Raw genomic sequence first — 26,263 nt, 5'->3', positions numbered from 1 at the left:
GATAAGAGATGACGCCAATCCACAGGAACTTTTATATTCATTCCAGCCAGCGATTGAATCTCCGCATACTACAGCAATTGATGATATCCGCGGATAGCTATGCTTCATTGTCCGCCGAAATTCCTCTCGTGTTCTTCTAAGCCTGTCGGAGTCCGCAGCAGAGAGAACAGCCGCATATGCGCGGATCTTGCTGACATCCCGCGAACGCCTCCGGTTGGCACATACATGTTACTACCCCGGTTATCGATCTGGTTAACACTGTTCCAGAACTCTGATTGGAATGCTGATCATCTCAAGTTTCATCTCTATCTGATAGCGGACTGACCTCGGAGCTCCTGCTCCCCAGATTCCGAATTCTTCAGTTACAAGCTGAATATCCTAGTCCAGCAGCCTATGTATAATCCTGAAGAAAGAAAGCCAGTTGCTGCTCAAGAATAAAAGAAAAGTCTACCAGGAGCACAATCTCCCCGTCTATAAAGCTAATAGAAGACGACGCAGACCTATCCATAAGTTTTCTCCTCACTATAATCGCCTTCGAACACCACATACAATAACACTATTTTGTATCTCGGACCTATATCGCTGTCAACATGCTGGCCGCACCCGGAGCCGTCAGTCAAGGACCGGAACTGTATGTTCCCGTCTGGCCTTTGATATTTGCATACTGACAAGGTAGAAGCCGGCACACTCGCCCTCATATTCTCGCCGATAGCGTTGTTCCCGTTCCATCGTCGCCTCTCAAAGACAGCAATGTCGTAGCCTATGAGCCTCTGGTCTCGCCTGCGCTTCTGATTCACGAGTTTCCCATCACCCCCGCCTCTCGACGCACGATCGAATCAACCCGACAGGGGGCAGCGAAGATCATCCAGCGGAACGGCGACGACCGGCTGCTCGTCATCGTGGGCCCCTGCTCCATCCATGATACAGACGTGGCGCACGACTACGCCATCCGTCTGCAGGCTGCCGTCCAACAACATGGGTGGGACAAGGATCTCCTAATCGTCATGCGGGCCTACCTTGAAAAGCCGCGAACCACAGTGGGCTGGAAGGGTTTCCTCTACGACCCAAACATTGACTCCACCAATCAGGTCAACAGGGGATTGAAGGTACCTTGGCCATCTGTAGCCCTATCAATTACAGGATCAGTGCTCAAATTAGCTGCAGGTTGCGCGCCAATTGCTGCTCGACATCACTGCGCTCGGTCTCCCCGTTGCCTGCGAGGTGCTCGACACCATCTCCCCTCAGTTCCTGGCTGATCTGTACTCCTGGGGCGCGGTGGGGGCGCGCACGACCGAGTCGCAGGTACACCGGCAGCTCGTGTCGGGCCTGTCGTTTCCCATCGGGTTTAAGAATGGTTCCTCGGGGAATATCAATATCGCCCTGGACGGGATGAAGAGCGCCGCGTCTCCACACTCGTTCCTAGGTTCGTCGGCCAATAACAGCTTACTTGCTAGTTCGTTGCCTGTACTGACTGCCCTGCAGGTGTTACCGAACAAGGCCTTGCAGCCATCGTCCACACGAAAGGCAACCCTCATCTCCACGTTATACACCGTGGAGGAGACAGCGGCCCTAACTTCGACGCTGCTTCTGTTGCGTCCACGGTCAAGGCCTATCCTAAGCACCTCAATCCAAGTATCATGATCGATGCCTCGCACGGCAACAGTCAAAAGGACTACCGTAACCAGCCCAAGGTGATAGATGCGATTGCCAAACAGATCGCGGCGGGGGAGCAGGCCATCACCGGAGTCATGATCGAAAGTAACATCAACGAAGGCAAGCAGGCTGCGCCACAGTCGGAGGATGAGGTGCAGAATCTCAAGTATGGAGTCTCCATTACGGATGGGTGCGTTGGTTTTGAGACTACAGTGAAGATGCTGCAGACGCTCAGCCTGGTACGTTAGGGATGTCCCCTACACCCCTACACAGGTTGGCACTAACACTATCTAGGCTGTCAAGCAGCGACGGGGCCGCAGCATGTCAGCATTGCGAGAATCAGATAGGCTATGATCAGTCGTGTAAGTGGTAGGTAGGGTCTCTATAGCAGTTGATTTCTTGGTTAGCTAGATAGAATGTCGATTAAAAGTAGCTATTGTTGATATCTCTATGAAATCTATCGTTGATTCTGCTGTCTCTCTATGTATTCCAACTTTAGTCTCTACTATACATAAGGAGCCGAACATTAGGTAGTTGTACACAATCTATCCATGGAGTGTATATATATATATTTCTCGCCAGCAGCGTCCACCTACATCATCCAGAACATGATTCGTGACATGTATCACCACACCTCATTCCAGTTCCATATATTCTCAACATGGAGTTAACCCCCATGATGCTATTTTTACTTCTTATTTGCATGGAGCTCCGGATTCTGCACAGCTCTCGGAGTTTCGGAGTTTCGGGGGCCAAAGTGATCTTCCGCGGAGTCTTGAATTTCTCGAAAGACGAAACATCCTCAGTGAGTCTCCGTAGATCCCCGAGAGCTAAGAGTTCTTGGCTAGTTTGGTCTCCTCTCGATCGTGTGGTGTCCTGTCTCTGTCATTGGATGCAGCCATAGCTCCGGCTCACTCCACATGGCCTCTTCTTCGGCCGCGGAACGAAGAAGGCTTCTCTTGCTCCGGGGATTGAGTCTTGATTATCAATATGGAATTCTGGATATAGCTTCTCATGCTGCAAGTATGGCCTCAAAAGGTATAAAGAGAGCGAGTGGAAGGGTATCCTGACCTGGCCAACAGCATCATCCAACAGCAACATCCACATACATGAGCTTCTCTCCTCTCTTGAGAAACGCGCTTCGATCTCAGTCTCGTTCTACTTTCAGACAAGTCCAACAACGCACTTTCTCCTCGACAATCTTTGCGATGGCTCCATTCACCCTCTACACTCACGCCGGTAAGACCTTCTCCCGAACGACCTGGAGCTCACTACTGAATGCCTATAGGCCCCGGCCCCAACCCTGTCAAGGTGGCCATGGCCCTCGAGCACCTCGGTCTGGACTATGACTGTGTTCCCCTTGGATTCGGCGAGGGCAAAGGCACCGTCAAGGATCCTGAATACACCTCCAAGGTCAACCCTAACGGCCGAGTCCCCGGCCTGATCGACCACCAGAACAACAACTTTACCGTCTTCGAGAGTGCCGCTATCCTGAGATACCTGGCTGAGAAGGTACCCATGACCCCACTTTCCCTCTGTGACTCGTAGTAGCTGACAGACCAACTTAGTATGATCCCAGCGGCAAGCTCGCCGGCAACACCATTGAAGAACGCGCTGCCGTCAACCAGTGGCTCGCCTGGCAGGTGTCCGGTCTGGGCCCCTACCAAGGCCAATTGGTCTGGTTCCTTGCCTTCCACGAGGGCGCTCACGGCGAGAAGCCCAACGCCTCTGTGATTGCGCGCTACCAGGCCGAGGTTGAGCGTCTGCGGTCTGTGCTGGAAAAGCATCTCGCGTCCGCGGAGAACGGGTTCGTCGCGCTGGGCCGTCTGACCATCGCAGACTTTGCCATCCTGCCCTGGTTGAAGATCTCGGTGCTGGCTGGCTCTGCACTCCAGCCGTTTGAGGAGTACCCGGCTATTGATGCTTACATCAAGAAGCTGGATGCACTTCCTGAAGTGCAGGCTGCATACAAGAAGGCTGTGCCCCCAATGCAGTAGATTAGTCTGGAGATCAGGGAGAATATGTACATAGAACAATCTTGGCTTCAATAGAAGTTGTTTCCTTTTGCTTCTTTCTGTTTCTTTCTTCATCTCTCACTTGGTATCTTTAACATTTGCACGTGCCAGGTGTATGCAATATTCTTGGGCACCTCCATGTTCAATGCGTAGAAGTGTTCCCAGTGTCCGACTTCAACATGCTGTTGCTAAAAGCGTATATCGTGGATGTAACTATTCTGACTTTATAATTATGCTACCCTACCGCAGAATAATGTATCCTATCTGCGCAGAATCTACCTTCCCTTTGAGCAGACTGATCTGCTCAAGCTAATTTCATCCTCCGAGAATATCCGTCCTAGGATTTCCCCCTTCCTTGTCGCTCAGTATCCTGCCACTTCCAACCCAAGCCACTACGTCAAGTTCAAGTACCTCGAGAGAATTGAATCCAGTTCCCTGAATGCCTTGACTAAGACTAGCGATACTGGCTTGTAAGCTGACAAAGCTGATATAACGACCTTACCTTGGGGGAAAGCTTTCTCTACCGAGTCTCTACCCACGGAGGACGGAAACCGCGGACGACAGCAACAGTTATGTAGCCAAACCCGGCAGATGCAATGTAATCTCCGAGCCTGACAGGCTGGTGCATTGTCTCTGGGCCATATGGATCGTCATTGCGCTCTTTCCAGTGCTGGGCCTGACTCTCCTTGCGCTTTGTGAGCAAATACAGGTCTCTCCACGTGGAATATCCGTTCGGAACGGTATCCATGAAAGAGGCAAAACACATCTGCAGTGCTCATGGGCAAGAGCCATCCGCGGAGCACGAATACCGTGGGAGAATACCTCACAGTGATTGGTCCTGGGGGGTTCTCAGCCCAGGAGGGCTGTACATACATAGGGGCGGGAGAAGCGGCATTGCTCCGGTTGAAAGCAGGAGATCAGAGCAGACGCCAGCCCATCTCCAGCAACAGCTGTATTACAAGTCTTTATTAATTGCTATTGCTCGTGTACTGGTAGTCCTGACCATTAGCTGTCTCCATCATCTATAGCAAGAATGTTGTCCAACACCATCACCATCGTGCCCAGCATCGAGGCCCGCATCGTCGAGCCCTTGCAGCCCTTTGATACCTCGCGCCGGGTGAGCTTCCCTGCGACCCTGCCCCTCGACACGCTGGCGTGGGCGAGAAAGAAGGCCGCAAATGAAGCTCTAGTCGAACGCATCGCGGAGATCATCGCTTCATACCGCATCAGCGGGCCCGAGGACTTGTACGAGGACGTATACAAGCCCAAGCTCCTCGAGACCCTGCGGTATTTTGTCTCCAAGCAGGAACCCATCAACATGGTGGTTCCCGCGTACCCGTTCAAGAGCCCCAACCGGAAGGAGAAGGTGCTTGGCCCGGACCCGGACGTCGGCGAGCGCATGTCCCTCGAGCATTTCAACTCGATGGGTGCGCGTATTCAGCAGATCTACCCGCCCGGTGGACACGTCACTATCGTCAGCGACGGGTGCTGCTATAATGACCTGCTGGGCGTGTCGGACGAAGAGGTCTTCCGATACGCAGAGGGTCTGCACCGCATTGTTGACCGGCTGGGGCTGAAGCATATCCGATTCTCAGACCCCTTCGAGCTGATCGAGGGACGGCACAATGTCCCCATCACCGAGGAGGAATACGCCAGCCGCATCGGCGAGCTCAAGGACCGTCTGTTCTCCTCGTATCTCCCCGCCGGCTACGACTTTGACGAGGACCTGAAGAAAGATCCCAACGCGGCACTGACATATCGGGGCTACATCCGCTTCCTCATGTCTGATCTCGCCCTCCTCTTCAAGGACAAGCAGATGAGCAAGAACGCCATCAAGAAGCACTGCTCCACCGTCGCCCGCGGCATGATCGAACGCGGCAAGGCGTTCTCCGCCCTTGTCGCCACGGCCTCCCCCCTGCACGTTCGTCTATCCATCCACGCCAGCGACAACACGGGCAAGCTCTCCGTCGCTCTGCTGCCGCACAAACGGTACAGCACCTTCCCCGTCACCCCCTGGCACAACACACCTTACCTGGACACGGAGAGCGTCTCACTCAGCCTGAGCCGCAAACCCACAGACGGGGCCATTTCCTACCGTCCCTTCCAGGACGAGCTAGGCCTGAACTTCCTCTGCGCCGACGTCCCCATGTACCGCGTCATCGAGACCCGCGACGTCCCGGCGCTCACCCCGAACGTCCAATTCCAGCCGCTGTACCCCTTCGGCCTCAAAATCCGGGTCCCGCGCGATACCCCCATCAGCCAGTTCCGCCTGGAGCACGTCGCGGAACTCGCCAAGGTGCACTCCCCCGTTATCTTCGAGGGCCTGGACCCGATGCAATATACCACTGCGATGGCGGATGATTTCCGCCGCGTCGCAGGGGGCGGGGTGTCGCTGAGTATCCTGCACGAGGGCGTCGCAACGACGACAGCGACAAGGAACCAGGGCGAGACCGCGGCTGCGTCGTATTTCGTGCAGATCTCGGCCGCGACGGGCGACGATGCGCAGTCGGCGCTTCTTCCGTTCATCGAGGCTGCTGCTGCGCTGGACGATGTGCGGTATCGCGTGTTGCATCGCTGGCAGGCGGGCCATGCAGTGGTTACGGACCATCGCGTTGCGCTGGCAGTGCATTTGAGTCCGTCCAGTCTGCGGGTTTTGCGTGGCGGAGTTTAATGACTATAGTTCTTAGATGTCTCTGTTCTTCTTTGGTCGTTGGTTTTTTTTATTTTTTTATTTTTTTATTTTTTTATTTTTATTTTTATTTTTATTTTTGGTTGCCCCTTTTGACAGTTAGATGCTATTCGTTTTCTTGTTTATTCTAGATGTTACTATTCTGCGAGTATACAGACGCCTAGACTGAATGAACCTCGCTCATCTCCCATCTTCTGCGCATTATACAGACTCTTTTTTCCTCCGTAGTCCATAGCAAAGGAAATCATAAACTAAAGGAAAGACCTCGGAGCAATCTCGCTCTGTCGGCTTCGCATCGTGTACACGGCGCAGCGAAACTCCGCGGCGGCAACGGGAACTCCTCAGACTCCGGTCGGAATTTATGCATCAAACGATCCGTGTCGAGCACAATCCGGCCACAGGGCTGAACCGCTGAAGAATGCGGCTAAAGAGTCTGACAGTCTGACTAGAGCAGCAGGGGCTGCTGACATTCGTCATGGCTGAAAGGCTGAGAGCTAATGCGACCAGGCTAATGCGCCCTAATGGGGCAGGACGTAGATACATCATACACCTATGTACTAGAACTTACACAACGTCAATGTATACATAAAGAAAGTCAACTTTTCATTTCTCGTAGTCATTAACTCATCATACATCTAGTCATGAGCAAGTATATACAATCAACCAACCAGCCAACACCGAAGATCCACATCATGAGCCTATAACAGGGGCCATTACAGATAGAGCAATAAGACAAGCAAGTAGCCCCGATTCAAAGCGCTTTTTCCCGGCTGGTAAAGCCGTTATAGTCTATACCTCGTGGTCAACCGTCTATTTCTTGATCCCCTCCTCCCACGCCTTTCCCTACGCGGACATTTCGGCCGGATAACCCTCCAGATTCAGGCCCCGCTTGCTCGGACTAACAGGCGCATCCTCGCCCAGATCAAACGCGAACGCATGCTGCTCGTCTAGCCAGGTAAGCAAGCCCGCGCCTAGCTCCGCCGGATCAAACGGGTCCGTTTCGGCCATTGAATCGGTGAAGCAGACGGGGAATCCGTCTGGGGTGTCGGGAAAGTCGGGGAATTGCTGGCTCAGGGCGTCCAAGTCTGCGTCTGTGAGGGGAGCCAGCGGCGAGGGGAATGGCGTTTCCGCGCCGGAGTCCATGGACGGAGGAGTAGGAGTGGTGAAGGCGGATATGTGGAAAGGGGAGCTGGGCATGGCGGTGCTGTCGGGGAAGCAGCATGGCGATTGCACTGGTGGTTTGGAGGCGTAGTGTCCTGTGCATGGCATACTCTGCATCGGGTCCCCGACAGGTCCTCCACCCTGGAACTGGAGGCTGCGTTCATTGAGCCAGGCAACCCACGAGGAGTCCATGTGCCCGGCCGTGGACGTGCCACTGCCACTGTAGTGCTGCTTGCGGCCATCCTGTCGCTGGTGGGCGTCCGCGGCGGCGGAGAGCAGGGCAAAGTAACTGGTTGCGCTGCTGCGCGAGCGAACACGGCCGCTGTCACCGAGGTTGGAGCAAGCCATGGGCAGCGAGGAGGTTGAGGAAGTCGGCGACGACACTGCGCCTGACAAGCATGCAGGGTTATTGCGTCGGGTGAGGGCGAGCCACTGCACCCATCTCGAATTCGGATCTCTCCCCATGGGCGTGCTTGATCCACTGCGGGTGCACTGCATGTTGTGAACCCCAACAACCACGTGGAAAATGCCAAGTTTCACAGTATTTTGCAGAAGGTTCTAGCGTTGTGTGACGGATAATGGATATATACTGCGTGATTGCCAAGGCAGCTGGAACAGGACAGACAGCTAATGCTGACTACGGTGCATGCCTTGGCCGACCAGCAAGGGGATGCATCGCCATTTATAGAACAGGCCTGTTCGCCCACGGCAGTCCTCCGTGAAGACTCCTGCGGCTACGGCGTCCGTCGGGGCATCCGTTGGAGCGAAAAGGGTTACTGGCTGCGGACGGACTGTCGGCCATTTGGCTGCAGCACTGCAGCCAAGGCAGCCTTGCCGTACCCATATTCAATTAAACCAGACTCCGAGGTGGCGACAAGGGTATCCGGAGACGGGGTGAGTACAAACCAAACGAAACCTGCAGAGGCGCAGAGGAGCTGACGGGCTAGATCGGCAGTGGTAGCGGATGCTGTCAAGACTCAAGCGCACGGAGGGGACTGCAGAAAATCAATGGCGGGACCAGCGGATCAGCACCAATGAAAACCACGCCAAATGTTCGGTGGAGACTCAGCGCAGGGTCAGTGCACAGTGGGTTTCGAGTTTTTGGACCCCATTTGCCGCCATGTTTCGACCCCGGTCAGTTGGTTTCAGACGACGGCATATCGGAGCACTCGTGGACTGATGCCACCATTTCAGTGTAACGAACGCTCAGCAGCATCATGTCGCCCACGTGTCTACTGCGATCAGCACAGTTAATCAGACGGACCGGGGAAGAGAGGCTGCCAGAAACGTGGCAGGTGCAGCGAGCTTGTCTCGCTGTTTGAAGTAGTGGACACCCTACAGGGGGGCCAATCCATTATGCCCCATGCCCTGCGAGATACAGAAATGCAATGCTATCTACCTGCATCCGCTACGTCCTCATTTAACTTCACCTTAATCCAGTACAAAGGCGAAGACGTAGCCAGCACATCCACTTCCGGTAACCGCTGGAACTTGACTGGCGCAATAAAGTAATGGGACACCCGCGACCCTGCATTACTGCCTTGCGATATACTTCCAAAATGTCGCATACTACCTGATGAGCATCGTTATTCGGTTATTCCTCATGTAACGGCAGCATCTAAGGATCCTTCGGTCTGTTGGCGACTTTAGCGTGCAGGGGTAAAGTCAGATCACCGACTTCTCTCTCACCAACAGCGTAAGTGGGGTAACCGAGCAAAGCTACTAGAACAGAATACAAGCCTTCCTCGGCAATTCCGAAGGCTAAGATCGGCGCTACACATTTTTCCAAGGAACCAGGCTCTCTGGATGGAGCCACGGAGCCTGCGCAAAACTCCATGGAGTTTCAGGTTCCGTCGCAAATCCGCGCCTGCTCCCTCTAGTGGCATGTCCGGCTGGCCGTCCGTCCGCTGAGAGAAATCCCTTTAGGGCCCTCCAGGGCCTCGGAAACCAATGGCGATTTCGTCAGATACCTTAGCCTCGGGAAACGTACAAATACCAAGGGCCCCAAGACCGCCATCTGACGTGAGCCAGCAACACTCCCACTTCAGGTTAACGCACACCACCTTGAATACCTTCATAAGAAATAAAGAATAAATAAAAATGCCTACGCAGCACCGCATCCTGTCACTCGTCTACAATGAGTTTGAAGCCCTCGATCTCTTCGGCCCATTGGGCGCCATTGTCCCCCGCAGCGACTACTACACTCTCGAGTTAGTCAGCCTGCATAACCTCGACTCCCCACGCGGCATTGAAACGTCCATGAAGAATGGCATCGGCGTGATCCCGACCCTCACACTGGCCGAGGCCCTCCAGGAGGACCAGAAGTTCGATACCCTGTTCATCCCGGGGGGCTTTGGCATGATGCCACTGGTCTGGGACCCGATCCTGCTGCAGCGCATTGGTCAGCTGGTTGACCGCGCCCCCAACGTATTTACTGTGTGTACGGGCTCGATCTTGCTGGCTGCGACGGGCCGCCTGGATAAGCGGAAGGCGACGACAAACAAGCGTCTGTATGATGAGATGACGCCGAAGTGTATGTTGTCCCTGTCGGTCTGCGACGTTCACAGCCAATGCTAATCTCTTGATGTGACAGACGCTGGTGTTCAATGGCAGAAGAGGGCCCGCTGGGTGCAGGACGGGAAATTCTTGACTTCTTCCGGTGTCACGGCGGGTATTGATGCGGGCTTTGCTTTCCTGGCGAGCACCTATGTCGCGCCTGAGGACCGCCAGGTAGAGGCTCAAAAGTCTTCGCCCTGTGGCGATGAGTCTCCCATTCCGGGCTTCAGCAAGGAAAAGGCTCTGCGTCATGCCCATTTCGTCGCCTTTGGTTTGGAGTACCGCTGGCACTCAGATCCGGCCGACGATCCCTTTGTGGATTTGCCTACCAACGAGAGCCCATAGATAGATTTCGTTGTCTTTGCGTTTGTACTGGATTCCTCAATGAATTAAATGAACTTGCTAGTCTACTTTTCCATGCATTATAGGTATCATGACCGTGGGGTTTGCAATAAGCAAGGAAATAGGAAAGTACGGGGCACATTGTAACATCCACACAACCCTAACTGCCAGCCAACCCGACGAGCAGTCGCATCATTTACTGCCAGTCCGAATCACCTTAAGCAAATGCACGCTGGTCTACATTAGCCAGGGACCCACCGCCCATCGCATAATAAAACTTGGCGGCAATGTAGGCATCAGCAGCGCTAGAAGGGGTGGTGGCAGAGTCACTCTCTGCCCCCAGCCCAATAGGTTCACTCTGCAGAGAGGAAGGAGATGTATGGCTCATACGGGTGCCAGGAGTACTACTATACGAATCGGTAAATCGAGAACTGCCCAGTCCAGTGGGGACATGCAGGTCCCCAAACGAGACCTCTTTTGCGTGGAAATCAGGTGGTGGCAGGGGAAAGTCCAAGAACTCCCAGAAGTTCGGGCTCAGGCCGTTGGAGAGGATCGGCAGAACATCCAAGTCAGGGAACACGTCAGCAACATTGGCAGAAGGCACCGACATATCAAACGGCGATAACGCATCAAAGGGTGCCTGCTGCTCTTGCACGGGTGCGGTCGCAGGGTCGGCCGTTCCGCTCAAGGTCCTGAGAATATCAGCAACCTTAAGTCTTAGCGAGTTTTGAGCAGTATGCGCCGACCCGGCCGACTGTGCTCCTGGACAATTTCCAGTGGCATTACCCTGATTACTGGCGTGATCAGAGTCATCTTCCTCCAGCTTCATCAACGCTTCCAGAGCAACGACGCTGCGCTGAGCAGATCCTTTGACATGCTCCGAGTGCAGGCCGTGAAGCGATGACCCTTCTGTGATGCTCTTGGTCCGTAGTAGTTCAATCGCTTCCCTGATCTTGTCGCGAGTCATTAACCGGCTGAGCTGTGCACTTGCACTATCCGCATCTGCTTGCTTGAATGTGAAGAGCAGGTCAATGAGCAACACGACGGCCGCGTTGAATAGCTGGATCTCGCCGGTCGACAGCGTGCCACAAACAGCGCACCGTGCCTGGATCTGAGCCTGGCTGCTGATGATATTTTGGGCCAGAAGCTGACAGGAAGCACGGCCAATCGGAGAGGCGAGATTGGCTCGATACAGTCGAAGGACTAAACTCCACAGTTGCTGGTGCAACATCCACCGTTGCACGGGGACCGCTGCCATTGGACCGGTGGCTGTGAGTCCTACCGTGCTTCCCAAGCGAAAATATGACGGCAGACCAGCAACGTACTTTTCGTACTTGTTGTTGAGATGTCGGCGCAACTTGGCTGATTCAGTGGCCGCATCGGGCCCCTGAGTTAGAGATCCCCGTAGATGAATAGATTCGCGCACTATGGTGGTAAGTTCGAGGGCATGGACAGTATATGACAGCATGGTGAACTCCGACCGAGGGCGCTCCGTGACTTCGCCATTGACACTCAACCTCCACGTCGACAGACAGAGGTCATCATCGTTGATGTGCAACGGCATCCGAGTGTTGAAATGCGACGGATGAACGGTATAGTAGCCGAGGGCTTGTCCGCGCGACCAATCCCGTTGTACGAGTGCCCACCTATACGAAATTGTCAAAGCTCAACTCACAGTTATTCTGCTCGGGTATCCTACCAAATGCGAATGCCTATTTCTGTTCGAATATGCGGCTGTTCCGCCGCTGCTGACGTGCGATTGTCCAAGGGTACAGAGTGTGATGCAGAGGCGTCCAACTTGATGTCACCTAACCGGTGCAGGCCGAGTTTGCGGGCTCCAGAAATCGCAGTGACCAGAACAGCGTCCAGAACCAACACGTCCTCCTGGCCATCAAGCAAAAGCATAACTGCGGCCTGTAACCCGGCGATGGAGCCACAAAAGAGAGACGGTCCGTCCTGGACACAGCGCAAGCTCAGCGATCTCCATGTCTTGGAGTGCACATGGGACGCTCGAAGCTCCTCCACACGTAGAGTCAAGGGCGTAGGAGTCCACCCGAGTATAGACGGTGTAGGATGAAAAGCGAGACCAAGCACGAGCTTGGATGATGTCAGTAGACGCCGCCTGTGTAGGATACTACACGTACCGCTAAGAGGTAGCCGGCCAGTGTATCCATAGAGATCGTCCTGGATATCGCCAAGACCCGCGAATCTGGTGAAGCAAGACTCAAGCAGTTGCGGAACTGTTCTGCTTGCTTCATGAATGTCAGGGTGTGAACCACATTCCCCAAGGCACCCTGGCAACGAGTGACAAAGACTTCAAAAAGAACATGGATCATCTCTAGCTCCGGCAACGCGTCGACGATCTCTCGGATCAAGGTGAGTTTGTCACTGTGTCGCTTGGGGTCACTACTCGACCAATAGTGATGCGGAAAGTCTGGCGCGACGGATGATGGTGATGGGCCCAAGGCAGCGGGTAGATAGGCATTTGGACGAGGAGCTCCTTCGACGAAATGCTCCAAGAGTTGTGCTGTCTCCTCTGCTTCGGCTTCACCGTCTCCTTTTGGAGGATCACTGATAAGATAAGCATCAGTTAGTAGCAGTCATGGATGAAGCGACGGCAAGCTACACTCACTTCTTGGAGGCGATCTTGTCTCTGTGCTCGGTTTTGGACCGTTTGGCTCTCGGTTGACGCTCATCTTTGGTGCAAAGATGGCCAATGTTACGCTTGACGCATTCCATCTATAAAGAGAATATAAGCCTCCAGCTTCAACTAGATGCATCGCATGGAGGAAACGGCAACTAACGCAAGGTTCTTTGCGGTCGCATTTTAGTTTAGAGGCCCTACATCGAGAACACGAAAGCGTAAACTTGCGTACACCCGAGTCGGAGCTCCCAGAGCCCTTGCTGCGGTTTGCATCAGCCATTATTATTGTTGTTGGTGGTTGGATGAAAACAGGACATGTGTTTCGATCAGGGACAAAAAGCTGGGCGGGGATTGTTCTCTGCAATCCAGCTGTACTCTGGACTCGCCGCCGGCTTACGCGCCGATCTTCCGAAAATCTAGTAGGCAGGTCGAGTCAGTTGCCGCACTCGGTGGCTTCTGGATTTGTGGATTGTTCGCTGTCACACTGTGTTAGTCTGCTGTCTCTCCCTCGCATGTGGCTTCCGATGTCTTTGTTGATTTGCCAGTTGACGGGGCGGGGTTTGACCGCGCCCACGTCAGCTTGTCGTCGATTTGGGGCCAAAACGGAGCCACTCGGAGGAATGAGATATGGTCTATGGTCTCGATCAAGGTAGAGGAGGGTAACAAGCGTACGCAGTATGGACTTGTCTTTTCAATGCAGTCTCGACAGTTCTGTGTGATATTATCAAGCGAGATGGGGAGACTGTTGACAGTGGACGGGGACCATGGGCTGAGTGCCTTGTTCACGTGATCCAAGCTAGCATGGGTGTAGGTGTCACCCCCTGCCTCAGGAATCTGCGTCGCAAATAAGAAGAGAGAAAAAATCAACCAGGAGATTTGCAGGAGCCTCAAAGTTGCTTGGCCTCATGGTCTAGTCGCCTATTGCAGCGCATCTCGTCTGTCTATCTACTCCACGTCGTCATCTTTGCGGCCTCGCAACCGCCTCGAACAATCCATCCATCATTTATGCAACAACGGGCATACCAGGAGGAAACAGAACAAACGAGTTTGTCAGTATTGATAAATGGTCTGACCTATTGAACTAGAGCATCTGTCATTGCTTAGAGAATGATGCTCAAGACACTTCAGTGGCTTGCCAAACTGATGCCTCAGGCGGGCATGTGTGCCTGGGACAAAGATATCCTTTGTCGCAGTTCTAAGGACAGTTAGATAAGGCATCCGCATAGAAAAGCGGTATCTCATGTCCATATTCATCTTCCTTTAGAAGTTGGTCGTGCGAGAGATACGAAGGGGAAGATATATTTATATAACCACTTCACCGAGTGAATATATTCAGCTCGTACGCTGAACAACTCAATGATCATGTTAGCTGAAAATGTTTGGAATACGAATCTGATCAATATTTTCTTAGAATTGGACGTGGTAGCTTAAGATTCAGTTTTGAGGCACCTTGCAGGGTCGTTCTAAAGACTAATATAAGTTGTGCGTTTTATCAAAGCGAAAGTCAACGTCCCAGATGCAGAGATTGCCAAGCTGTCCTATATAGTATATATGGTATATGCAGAGAGAACGGAACGTAGCCTATGGCCAAAGACGCTCTCATTCTTCGTTTGTACATTGACTATAGCGATGCATGAATGGCACCTGTTCCATCAACGCCCACGGCTGCAATGCTCGACTGGCCCCCTTCCGAAGCTACTATGTTGCTGATGCTCTGAATGATGAAGGAGGGCCATATGCCTTCGGCTTCGCAGTCCTCCACCTTTGTGACACCGGTGAGGACAAGAAGGGAATCAATATTGCCATGGCTGGCAAACAGGATATCCGTATGAAGGTTGTCTCCAACGAATATCGTCCGGTTCTCGTCGATATTGTAAAGTGACTTTACTGTGTCAAGCATGGGAGCATGCGGTTTGCCAATAACGATAGGATCGCGCTTTGTCGAGGCAATCAATGGCGTAACGAGAGAACCAGAGCCTACACGCTGCTGTCAGCTACTTGCCCAACACCCTCGCAAAAAGAGGAATACTACCGGGCCATAGCTCTCCTAAAGCCGGAACCACTTTATCGTCGTTTGTCAAAAGGAAGTGACAGCCTCCTCCCCTTTCTTCCGCAAGAACAGGGCCCTGGGCTCCTTCGCGTGTCAAGTACTTGAATGCTTTGCAAAGTTTCGCGTAATTCATGTGCATATCGAACCCACACAGAACTGCACCAACGCTCGGATCGATCGCTTCCTTGCTTGCTAGCGAAGAATAATCGTTGGCTGGGAGAAACTGGTTGTCCTCGGAGGAGGTTCCTCCACATCGTTTGATGTTGACGACATCAAGTTCTGCTTCGATCCCTTCCATCCCCATCACAAATACCTTGCGATCAGCGGGAAACTGGAGCACTTCCTTGAGATAAGCAGCTGCGGCAGAGGCGCTGGATACAATCTCATCCTAGACAGTAATCATACGCTTGTCAGCAGGTGACCCATCCACAGCGACGTGATCCTTACCTCACTGGCTGCGATTCTCAGCCTGTCAAATTTCTTCTTCAGCATCTTCCGACTCCTTGCAGCATTGTTCGTGACAAATACCACTCTCTTTCCATGGTCTCTCAAGAAGTCGATTGCCTTGCTCGCTCCTTCAAGCGCATGATCCCCAGACCATATCACCCCGTCGCAGTCGAAGAGCCAAGTGTCATAACGGCTCAAAAGTTCAGCATAGTCGCTGGGTGTCGATAGCCTGCGAGACGATGCCATTACAAGATTGTCCAAGATCGCAAAAAGAAACACACGGGTTACCACTCTCTTCACACAAATAGGATACTCTTTCGTGCGCGCTCCAATAATGACCCTTCCCTTCGCTACGGATTCCGAGTGATGACAGTGAGGTCCATCTTTCCACTTCTCCCCGCGGATCTAAGAACGAACAACCAATGTGTACAAGAATACTTCAGTTACAGGGATACGGTAAGCCTGTAATGGCTGACTGGGTCGGTTGATACAGTCAGAGATGCATGCGTGGCTTGCCGCCGCCGCCCATTGACAGCTCCGTCGGAATCCGCGACTTTGTCTCCTCTTCCGCCTCCAGCGAACAGTAGACGTTCTAGGGCGGATCACACAACGCGGAAATCAGTCGCGATGGAGATTCAATGTGCTTCGAAGGCCGCGGCGATCCAATTTCTCAGCTTGAACCAAGAGCAAGATCACTGGGTACTTAAGAGTGGCCCGAAGCACGAGATGAGGCAACAACAATAGCAACCAGGACGACGACAACATCGAAAACACAACCAAAGAATCAGATTAAGAGACCGTATCTGTCAAGTATACATCAGGATGCCCTACGCCGGCAACCCTCCTTCTCCTACGGAGAACAAGGTCTCTCAGATCCTCTCAATCATCTCAGCGTACCGTCACCGCTCTGCCACTGTCCCTGATCGCTTTTCCGAATTCGCCCCAGAGCTCGAGAAGCAACTCGCTGAGACTGTCTCGCGCGGGGAGGCAGTGCGATTCATTCTTCCAGCCTTCCCCTTCAAGGCCCCTGCGGAGGGAGACAAGCACAAGACCCTAGGCTCTCTGCCGGACAAGGCGGAAGAGATCGCTTTGCAGACCCTCGATGGATTCGCTGACTCCATTGCTGAGATCTACGAGGGGGGTGCCACTGTTGTAATAGTCTCAGATGCTTCTGTATACGGAGGTATGTGAACCAAAAGATCTCCAGTGAGACTGACAAAGTAGCTAATGGTAAACCAGACCTTTTGAAGATTCCCGACGCCGACGCCTTTGCCTACCAGCAGGAACTGAAGAAGCTCGCTTCGTCTCTCGGTCTCACTCATCTTGCATTCGTCCGCCCTGGCACTCTTGCCGGCATTGCTACCGAGGAGGCTAAGACGCTCGAGGAGTACTCCCACCATGTTTCAAAAACCCGCAACCTTCTCGATGGTACTCTAGCTCAGGCGGTCGACCCGAGCGAGGATGAGAATGTGCAAGCAACAAGCAAGCACTATGACACGGCACTGCCTCAAACCGAGGATCCTGAAGCTTTGAAGGCTGCCATGCTTAAGCGGGGAAAGGTAGGCCCTAGTTCGACACTGCACTTCGTACTATGTTGCTGACCTGTTTAGGCCTATGCTAAGCTGATTGCCTCATCGGCCGAATCGACAATCCGTCTGTCCATCCATGAGTCCAACAATGTGGGGAAAATTACTCTTGACCTCTTCCCCCCTGCAACCAATCCGGACTTTATCACTCCCTGGCACGGGACCGTCGCAGTCCTCGCAGACGCCAGTGTGCGCATTGTCGATGCCTCCACCGTCGATATGACCAAGTTCGAGGTCATCACCAACCACGAGGGTCGCCCCTGGCTGCTTCGCGAGAAATCCGACCTCTTCAGCTGGTTCGGCATGGAACTAGATTTCGAGCCCCTCTACCCCTGTGGTATGCTCGTCCGCCCCAGAGACGGATACGGCCCCTACAGGTTCGAGGATGTCAACATGAAGCGGGTGCGTCGACTCGCCCTGTCCACCGCCCCGCTCCTGCTGCGCGGCTTCACCATGCAAGTCGAGAAGGAAGTCTTCCGCAGCAAGGCCCGCGAGCTGGGCGAGATCCAGATGTGGCCCTTTGGCGACATTCTCGAGGTCCGCGAGAACGCCGACTTCAACATGAACAACGTGCTCACCCGCGAGGCCATGCCCTTCCACTACGACGGCGTCTTCAAGACCGTCCAGGACGAGAAGACGGGCGAGTGGATCTCCGTCCCGCCTCTCTTCCAGATGTTCCGCAACCGCGCCGCCTCCCAGTCCAAGGGCGGGCTGACCCTCTTCGCCTCCTCCCGCAACCTCATCCCTCTCCTCGGCCCGGACAGCATCCCGCTCGAGGAACTCCGCAAGCTCAAGTGGAAAACCTTTACCGCCGCCAACGAGGCATTTGGCGGCCACGAGCTCCTCCTGCCTTTCATCATCACGCACCCAGAGTCCGGCGTCGACACCTTCCGCTTTCACGAGCCCTGGCCCGAGAGCAAGTGTGTGGCCGGAAGCAGCGAGCCGACGATCGTGCGGGTTGTGGACTGGCCCCTGGCCGAGAGCGACGCGCTCTGCGAGAAGCTCACCCGGCTTCTGTATGATCGCCGGATCGCCTACCGTCACCAGTGGAAGGCGGGAGATTTCATCTTCAACGACAACGCCATGACCCACCACACTCGCACAGCTTTCGAGAATGGTCACCGTGAGCACTGGCGTGTGCATGTCAACTAGAAATTTTCCTCTTCTTAGCGAGCATGGTTTCTTTGTATTAGGGATAAGGACGATGAGAAACTTGAATCTGTCGATTGTTGTTGTATGCCTTCTTGATTATTACTTTAGGCTGGTCATGTCTTCTTTATCAAATTGATCCCTTCCGTCTGAAGACAGACACAGTCTCCCAAAAGATCTAATAAAAGACACTGGCATATCGCACCCCAAATTCCTTTGGATAATGCCCCATTAGCATTCTAGGTTTATGTCCCTGCTTGGTCATATTGTCGAAAAACATCTTGTACATCTCCGCGGTGGAACTTCTCATCATACCAGAAAAGTTTGTCTTAAAAAAGGGTCTTGATTGGGGAGATGATTGAATAAAGGACGACCAATCACAGAAATTGCAACCACAAGGGAAGCCTCTGGCTGTCCTACGAGGCGCTGATGACGAAAGGCGTGATGGAGGACTCACTCTAGAGCAGCCCGGGTCATCATAAGACAGGCAGAAGTGGCAAGTCCATAGGGAAGCTTAATCTTCGTTTCTTCGAGAGGACTTGAACCACACTGATAACCCAGACATACTGCAAGGTAGAGTATCTGAGAAAGAGACAGAGGACCAACTGAGATAGTTCAACCTGCGAAGCTCCTTCTACAGGGATCCTGTGCCCATTGAAAGAGGAATGAGGGAAACTGACTCTTCTCTATGGATTGTATTGGGCCTCCGATAGTTCGCACAGAGAACAAACCAGGACTATTGGAAAATCCCCTGATAGCAATAAGCATCTAGACTGCCAGTTATCCGCCAGACGGTCACGGAGCTATACTAGCACCCCTGGTGGCATGGCCGGAAAGCGACGCAATTAGAGCTTCTTCTTTCTTATTTCTGGAGAGCAGTGGCTCCACCGCGCTGGCGGTACCAGAGAGAGTGACAGGTTAGCGAGGAATGAGAACGCTCGAACCTGTCCAATACTGATAGCAACGATGATCTGCATCAGTCGCTGGTGTCACCATGACCCTTGTCGCCGCCTCTTCCCATTCTGATTGCTGGCCGTTTTATCCAACGAGTCTTGCTAGACACTGGCCACAGTGGGCGGCCTACAAGGCTACAACGCGACTTATGCTAGTGGGACGGCAGCTCAGTGGCTGACACATGTGGCGAGTCGACGCAGACCATCTGCTTGCGCAGAGCACGGCAAGGGACAACTGAATGACTCTCAATTATTTCAACGATGTTTGGGTCTTCGTCTAAATCCATTTCCCTGTACTAATCATCCGTGTATATCATCCGTGTATTAATCATCACTTGTACATCCGACGTCATCACTCAAAACTTCTCCATCAAATTCTTCCGGACCGTCCACATCCGAGCCCGCTTGCCGTACATGTACATGGGTATCGAGAACAACAAACATCCGAGTTGAATGCCTCCCAATGCGAGGAATACTGTCCGAGCGCCGTCTGCCTCAAGCCAGTCGACAATGAACAACGAAAAAATCAGGCCGTGAAATACGTCTAAAGCCAGAATTCGTTAGCTTCGCGCCCTATTTGCGGAGGAAAAATCAGAGACCTACTCTTGCTCCAATTCAGAGTCACCAAGGCCTCACCGGCATACTGCCGGTAGCTATCCACGCAGAAAGTAATTGATGTCGTGCTGCCTAGACAGCATCCAAATGAAATCAGACCGAAGAAGATTGTAGGCACGATCCAGGAATCTTTCACCTCCGCGCTCCATCCGAACGCCATCAGTCCTGCCGAAGTTGATAGGGCAATAGGAATGGCCATGACAAGACGGAACTCAGGTTCGTAAACGCCTCCATTGCGCCGGGACATAAATTGCATAATCACGTCTGATACTCTGCCCGCCACTGCCGTTCCTAAAAGACCGCCAACAAACGGGGAGATATAAATCAGGCCTGTCTGTAAAGGTGTGAAGTTGTAACCATGCGAGCCCTGATACAGATGCGCCACGGACTCAGACACCACGATGAGCCATCCGACCGACAGTGCATACACTACTGATGACCAGAGAACAGCCGGGTAGGCGAACAGAATGAACGGCCGCATGGCGACTCGAAACCATTTATCGTGCGAAATGCGCCCATTCCAGACTCGCAGATAATGCGCAAAAGGAATTTGAGGTTTCTCTCGTAGTCGGTTGGTATACACCTGCCCTGGAGGCAGTGGTCGGGTTGAATGTACGGATTCGCTACGCGCCAGTGTCACAGTAGCTTGCCTAGCGGCTTTGAGATCCTGCTGAGCGCCCGACTCACAAGTGACTGCTGGAGCAGGTATTTGTAGGGATGCGTCATGCTTCTCGGGATCTGGAAAGCCCAGCTGGTCATTGTCCTCGGCTGGCGTCTCGGATGGCAATATCTGGTCGTGATCTTCATGGTTTCTTTCCTTTTCATCTACCTGGTTTCCTTCCTGATCTTGGTCCTCCGCAATGCCGACGTGACCCTTGTTGGACTTTCTTGGAGCAGGTGAGATAGGATCTCCATTCAAGGCTCCGTCCTCTAGATGGTGGTGAAGTTGTCGACCCCGGATAAGGTCTGATACGTTCCGTATCATATGAGGACGCCTGTGAGACCGATGACAACGCGGTGTGCGATCCCAGAATGTTTCAGGGACGAAAAAGAAGAGGAGGACAACACAAGCACTAACAATGATTGCGACAATGCAAAACACCCAACGCCATCCCAGATTGCCGATAATAGCAGCGCTAACCAGAGGCACGAGATTTTTGCCACCAAGAAGGAGAAGAGTGTAGATGCCAACACGATATGCTCGCTCATGTAGAAAGTAGATTTCGGCAATAGTGGCCGAGGGAAGACACTCGACGGTACTGACGGCGATTCCTTGAAAGACTCTAGCAACCACCAAACTGGGGTAATTTGGAGACAAGGCACACCACACAGCAGAAAGGACAAAGAGTGTAGCCCCTAGGAGATAGACCGGTCGCTTTCCCCATAAAATTGCAGTTGGTGACATGATAACCGACCCAACTCCGAGTCCTAACATGTACAGTCCGGTAGTGTAGGCCACTTTCTGAGTGCTCACACCGTAGCTCTCAGAGACTTGGTTGAACCCAGCAGCAAGAACCGGTGTCATTCCTCCTCCCATTAAGCAGTAGAAGCCCAGGGAGAGCAACGCAGCATCGCGCCGCCACACGGGCCAGTTCAGTGGGTCATTGGCGGAATCATCTGGCTGCGGATTGAGTACAATCCGGCCATCTGCTGTCTTCTTTAGCTGGGGAGCCGGCGTGCGCGACGAAGAATGAGATGAAGGAATGACATTAGGTAGAGAAGATGCGGATGTTCGCCGTTGCTGGTGTCGCAGACCCAATGGTTCGTTACGATTCGAAGAGAGCAATAGCACCGTTCCTAGAGATTGTCAGAATCATCACTGCAGCATTGGCACAGATACGGGCGTAAAATGTACCTGGTACTTCATCGGTCTCCTTGTCGCTAAGAATCCCTAAAGTCGCCTTCGGACGATGGCTCGCGTTATTGACGGATTCCGACTTCTCGGACTCTGGCTTTCCCGACTCTCTCCGTCTGAAGAACCTGTTCCACAAGTCTTGCGCTGGCTCACGCTGATGTTCGCTTGGGAGGTTGACAGAGGATGTCTCATCCTCGGCCATCTTCACCCGATGGATGATGGAGACCACCTCGGGCTCCTTGGGTTTGGACCTGAAAATTCCGATACAGAAGCACATGGTAAGCTTTGATCATTGCTTGAACGCGGAGAAAATCAAAATGGCGCGGGACAAGTCCCCAGGGATATAAGCACCTGTTGCAGTAAGGAGGTGACTGTTGCACAGCAAATCAAGATAGTGGTCTAATGCCACTAGAATGTAAGAAATGCTGTAATAACAGTCTAGACCCAGCTTCTATAGCTCCTGAAATGCTTGATTTGACGTGACTCGAGAATGCGGATGCAAGACGACCTTCTCTGAAGCTAGGGGTCAGATCATGGCCTACTAGCAGAGACCAGAGGGGACACCTGAGCAACGGGCTGCTGACAGGCATCGCTGAAGGGGGGATTGGATAAGGAATTTAAAGAATGAGACAGAAGAGCGATTAATACGGTAATCCACGTAGATGACAGGGAGACGTTTGGAGTCGGCGAAGGTCGACGACCAGAGCAGCGGAGCTGGATGCCCGGACCATCACAAGGAAAAAGAGCGGATGATGGCGTTCGAATTGTAGCAAATCTGAGGCGAATGACGGAGACCGTCCCATGGTCAGTTTGGCGTATCGTATTGGGTATCCAAAGGCGGTGAGCAGCTGCTCTGTGGAAGCCGCGGGGTACATCTTCTGAGCGTCGATCTCAACTTATTTGGCTAGATCAGGGGCCTCGTCTAGCTTGCTTGCCTGACGAATGAGGTGGCACCAGACTGGACTCGCTCCTCGACATGGACCGCAGCCGACCCTCTTCGTCCCGGCTCCACGGAGTCCGTGGACAGGTGCTAGTAGTGACAGGCTAACATGCTGAAGGGGATGGAGGCACGTGTAAGACCTGCCATGTTTGCGTGGCTCCGTCTTAGGGCAGGGAGCCCGAGTTGTCGTACGACATTGCGAACTACGGAAATGGCCATTAATCTACCTCAGTTTGGGAAAGCGCTCATTTGTGACCTATTTCGAGGTATTTGCTGCATGATTAGATCAATAAATTAATTGTCTACAAGTAGTGCAGAAAACTCAATCTAAAAAACGTCTAGTAAACATGACCCTGGTGTAAATTGCGTGACAGTCGTTGATCGTCCTCAAAAGTCCTCAAGCATTGGCCTTGTCGGCAGGAGCCTCACAGGCACCATCAGTGCTGCTCGCAGCATCCTTCTCATTGTCCTTCTTGTCGAACCGGGTGTCCCGGACGAAGAAAAGAACAATGACGAAGGCGACAGCCGCAAAGCCGATACCGAGCCAGAGCGCCCCCCGGTACCCGCGCACAATGTCCTTCCCGCCGTTGTTTACATGCGCCTCGAGGGTCGCCGCAATACCCAGACCGATGGAGATGGAGTATTGCACGACGGTGGAGACGAATGAGCCGGCGACACCCTGCTCCTCGGGCAAGACCGCGTTCGAGATGAGGATGCCCGATGAGGCGAAGGAGAGATCCGGTCCGCCGACGACAAGCAGACACGCAGGGAAGATGAAGGCCCAGTAGACGGGGGAGTAGTTGGCGAAGCTCATGAGCAGGTTACCGATGAGGAAGGAGAACATGGAGACGCCGAAGATATACTGCGCCGGGACCTTGGCGATGAAGAGGCCGACAGAGGCAGTCGCGAATAGACCGCCGATGACCAGCGGGACCATCTGCGCGACGGCCGTGAGCGGCTGCGCCCTGTGGACGGTGAGAATGTAGATGGTCGTGTAGTAGAGGAAGATGCCAAAGGACATCCAGCCGAACCACATGGCTGCCACGACCGGGGAGAAGCCCTTGCGGGTCCAGAGCGTATTCGGAAGGACGGGGGCCTGGACGCGCGACTGCGAGAGGACAAAAAGAACGATCAAGAAAATGCCGACGATGAGAAGGGCGTAGACGTAGGGTTCTTGCCAGCCCACCACGGAGGCTTGGTTCCAGGCGAAGGAGAAGAGGATGGGTCCCGAGACGCCAAGGATCGTTCCAATGAAGTCGAATTGCTTGATGCTGAGTCCGGGAATCGGCGATCCCACGCTGTGAGGAACAATGAAATAGGTCACCACGCCAAGGACGAGGCAGCCAATGGCCCAGAACCAGAACCCCCATCGCCAGGTGAGTTTTTCCGCAAAGGCAGCACCAATGAGCCCACCAAAGATGTAACCCGAAGGCGCGCAGAAACCGAGGAAAGCAAAGGCGATGTTCTTCTTAGCCGAAAATGGAGGGAATGCCCGCGCCAGGAGGGCGAATGAGTTGGGGACCAGTGCGCCGTTGCCGATGCCAGTCATCCCGCGAGCAATGTCGAAGAGAACGATATCCTTGGCGAAACCGCTGACCAGCGACCAAAGCGCCATCCACATCCATCCGAAGAGGAAGACATACTTGTGGCCAAAGTGGTCGCCCAGTCGTCCAGTCACCAGAACAGAGACACCACCGCAGAGGGAGTATGCGGCCAGGAACCAGGACATCTGACCATTGCTCGTGGTGTTGAGCGAGAGACTAATTTCCTGCACCGAGAAGGCTGCATTTCCAAGACCGCCAACAGAAAAGAGCTGCGACAAGCCGATGACAAGGATGAAGACGGCCTCTTGGAAGGTCGACGAAAATGCGGATGGGGGACCTCCGGCGTCTGGTTCGCCAGCACCGCCAGGTCCTGACATTAGCTTGTCGGGTCGGTCGACCTCCTCTTTGCTGAGAGGTCTGCTATCAAGCATCGAGGACCCGTCGGTAGAAGACATCATGATTTCGGTGGTCTGTCGGTGTGCAAAGCCTGTGTGACGATGGAGTCTTTTGAGGTCAGGACTCCTGAGTTGCCTGGGTAGGACAAGACAGACGAGAGAGCTGTGACGCTGGACTTATAACCCATTTGAAATCTGTCTCGTGTAGTCCATTTGTCAGATTCTTCTCAAGGATGGAAGTTTGGCAAGATCCGAGAAGGAGAAAAACACTGGGCAGGGACACTCGGGATGGCGTCGAAAGTCCGCGGACTTTGGCCAAAAGTCCGATGGCAGCGATGATCCGACCAGCGGAGAGTAGAGTCGGGATTTCTGCCACTTCTGCATTATCCGTCATCACGATTCGATGATTGGTAGAAAATAAGGATAACATTAATGATTGTTTCTTCAGGAATCCTCCAGTCACTCGGAGTCGGAGATTTGCTACCTTGACCATGTGTGTGTGCCTCTCCAGCCCTGCATATGATGTGGTGCCCGAGGCCGCTACGTATTACCTCCGAGGACCTGGACTCGTTCTTCCTCGGAGCTGACAGATTCTCTCTTTCTTCAAGTCTCTTCGAAAAATGGAATTAGAACTAAAAAAACAGGAGGAGGAAATTCGCCTAAAGCAGCTTGAGAATGAGAAGTTAGAACTGGATCTTATGGAGCGGCGAATTCAATTGCAGGAGCGACAAACAAGTAGTTAATAACTAGTTCATAACTGCTTAGCAACTAGTTGGTAATTACTTAGTATTTACCACTCTTTATATATATATTTCCGCATACCTATTCGTAGAGTTTACTTTCACTAAGAATATAAAGCAACTGTTTTTAACCAGTTTTTAATTACTTAGCCCTTCTCTTTTACCTACTATTCTTTTAAGAAGTGACCAGTAATACTTATTAATTATGAAAAATGAAAAGACTATTAACTGCTTGCAAACTAGTTATAAACTAGTTCAGGCCTCAGCATCTGTTTCCCCAGCTGTATCCACCTGCGACGCAGGACTTGGGCAGACTGAACCACATTAAAAAAGTATGAAATAATCACATTTATTCACATCCTTGCAGCAGTCACTGCGCTTTCCACAAGAGTCACACGGCACCTTGTGCCCAAGCTCAACGACTTTCTTCCGCATATTAGTCACATGAACCTAAGCAGTTAGCAACCAGTTCTTAAGTACTTGTTAAGTAGTTCAGAACTACTTACCGTGCCGTCCTTTTTCTTTGGCAGGATAGGAGTAGCGGAACTAGCATTCTGTGTGCTTGGAGTGCTATCCTCTGCTGGCTTAGGTTCTGTACCAGCGAACAGACTCTTATAGAATCCGAAACAGTTCCTAATCAGTTCCAAAGTACTTAATAAGTAGTTAGTATTACCTACTAATTGCTTCGTCGATCTCCTTCTGGTGCACGCGACCGCCAACTAGCCCTTTTTCGAGTTTCACGCCGTCATGAGTGAGAAGGTGGGTACGGAGGTTATTAGTCAAGGTGTATTTTTCTAAGCAGTTCCCAACCAGTTAGCAAGCACTTTGATAGACTGTAAATATACTTACCTGAGCTCTGACACAGTCGGGGACGCGACAGAACAGCTCCCCATAGTAGATCTGGTTAGACTAACAACTGTATCTTGTCC

General features: G+C 52.8%; 10 protein-coding genes across 10 annotated transcripts; 5 read left to right on the top strand and 5 right to left on the bottom strand.

Annotated features, from left to right (window-relative positions):
• Positions 1 to 590: 590 nt before the first annotated feature.
• Positions 591 to 2,007, top strand: Aud_001822 (3-deoxy-7-phosphoheptulonate synthase; the record flags this gene model as incomplete). Its single annotated transcript, XM_043295825.1, has 5 exons — positions 591 to 631; positions 677 to 1,106; positions 1,165 to 1,423; positions 1,483 to 1,892; positions 1,948 to 2,007. 5 exons carry the CDS (start codon positions 591 to 593, stop codon positions 2,005 to 2,007), a joined length of 1,200 nt encoding a protein of 399 aa, XP_043151760.1.
• Positions 2,008 to 2,762: 755 nt separating this feature from the next.
• Positions 2,763 to 3,650, top strand: Aud_001821 (glutathione S-transferase family protein; the record flags this gene model as incomplete). Its single annotated transcript, XM_043295824.1, has 3 exons — positions 2,763 to 2,892; positions 2,942 to 3,165; positions 3,222 to 3,650. The coding sequence occupies 3 exons, from the start codon at positions 2,763 to 2,765 to the stop codon at positions 3,648 to 3,650; spliced, it is 783 nt and encodes a 260-aa protein (XP_043151759.1).
• Positions 3,651 to 4,445: 795 nt separating this feature from the next.
• On the top strand, positions 4,446 to 6,339 carry Aud_001820 (isocyanide synthase family protein; the record flags this gene model as incomplete). Its single annotated transcript, XM_043295823.1, has 2 exons — positions 4,446 to 4,620; positions 4,697 to 6,339. 2 exons carry the CDS (start codon positions 4,446 to 4,448, stop codon positions 6,337 to 6,339), a joined length of 1,818 nt encoding a protein of 605 aa, XP_043151758.1.
• An 861-nt stretch (positions 6,340 to 7,200) lies between these two features.
• Positions 7,201 to 8,016, bottom strand: Aud_001819 (uncharacterized protein; the record flags this gene model as incomplete). The annotated part of the gene is made up of 1 exon (XM_043295822.1): positions 7,201 to 8,016. The coding sequence occupies one exon, from the start codon at positions 8,014 to 8,016 to the stop codon at positions 7,201 to 7,203; it is 816 nt and encodes a 271-aa protein (XP_043151757.1).
• A 1,602-nt stretch (positions 8,017 to 9,618) lies between these two features.
• Aud_001818 (DJ-1/PfpI family protein) lies at positions 9,619 to 10,419 on the top strand (the record flags this gene model as incomplete). The annotated part of the gene is made up of 2 exons (XM_043295821.1): positions 9,619 to 10,051; positions 10,112 to 10,419. The coding sequence occupies 2 exons, from the start codon at positions 9,619 to 9,621 to the stop codon at positions 10,417 to 10,419; spliced, it is 741 nt and encodes a 246-aa protein (XP_043151756.1).
• A 214-nt stretch (positions 10,420 to 10,633) lies between these two features.
• Positions 10,634 to 13,340, bottom strand: Aud_001817 (putative C6 transcription factor; the record flags this gene model as incomplete). Its single annotated transcript, XM_043295820.1, has 5 exons — positions 10,634 to 12,062; positions 12,116 to 12,513; positions 12,561 to 12,987; positions 13,049 to 13,155; positions 13,221 to 13,340. The coding sequence occupies 5 exons, from the start codon at positions 13,338 to 13,340 to the stop codon at positions 10,634 to 10,636; spliced, it is 2,481 nt and encodes an 826-aa protein (XP_043151755.1).
• A 1,341-nt stretch (positions 13,341 to 14,681) lies between these two features.
• Aud_001816 (putative 4-nitrophenylphosphatase) lies at positions 14,682 to 15,803 on the bottom strand (the record flags this gene model as incomplete). The annotated part of the gene is made up of 3 exons (XM_043295819.1): positions 14,682 to 15,037; positions 15,093 to 15,498; positions 15,558 to 15,803. The coding sequence occupies 3 exons, from the start codon at positions 15,801 to 15,803 to the stop codon at positions 14,682 to 14,684; spliced, it is 1,008 nt and encodes a 335-aa protein (XP_043151754.1).
• A 576-nt stretch (positions 15,804 to 16,379) lies between these two features.
• Aud_001815 (isocyanide synthase family protein) lies at positions 16,380 to 18,295 on the top strand (the record flags this gene model as incomplete). The annotated part of the gene is made up of 3 exons (XM_043295818.1): positions 16,380 to 16,740; positions 16,797 to 17,116; positions 17,168 to 18,295. 3 exons carry the CDS (start codon positions 16,380 to 16,382, stop codon positions 18,293 to 18,295), a joined length of 1,809 nt encoding a protein of 602 aa, XP_043151753.1.
• A 1,306-nt stretch (positions 18,296 to 19,601) lies between these two features.
• On the bottom strand, positions 19,602 to 21,992 carry Aud_001814 (uncharacterized protein; the record flags this gene model as incomplete). The annotated part of the gene is made up of 3 exons (XM_043295817.1): positions 19,602 to 19,789; positions 19,849 to 21,657; positions 21,716 to 21,992. 3 exons carry the CDS (start codon positions 21,990 to 21,992, stop codon positions 19,602 to 19,604), a joined length of 2,274 nt encoding a protein of 757 aa, XP_043151752.1.
• A 1,060-nt stretch (positions 21,993 to 23,052) lies between these two features.
• Positions 23,053 to 24,657, bottom strand: Aud_001813 (uncharacterized protein; the record flags this gene model as incomplete). Its single annotated transcript, XM_043295816.1, has 1 exon — positions 23,053 to 24,657. The coding sequence occupies one exon, from the start codon at positions 24,655 to 24,657 to the stop codon at positions 23,053 to 23,055; it is 1,605 nt and encodes a 534-aa protein (XP_043151751.1).
• Positions 24,658 to 26,263: the final 1,606 nt, after the last annotated feature.

The sequence above is a fragment of the Aspergillus udagawae genome, assembly GCF_001078395.1.
Source record: "Aspergillus udagawae IFM 46973 DNA, scaffold_10, whole genome shotgun sequence".
NCBI lineage: Eukaryota > Fungi > Ascomycota > Eurotiomycetes > Eurotiales > Aspergillaceae > Aspergillus > Aspergillus udagawae.
This window is presented reverse-complemented; position numbering and strand designations above follow the sequence as displayed.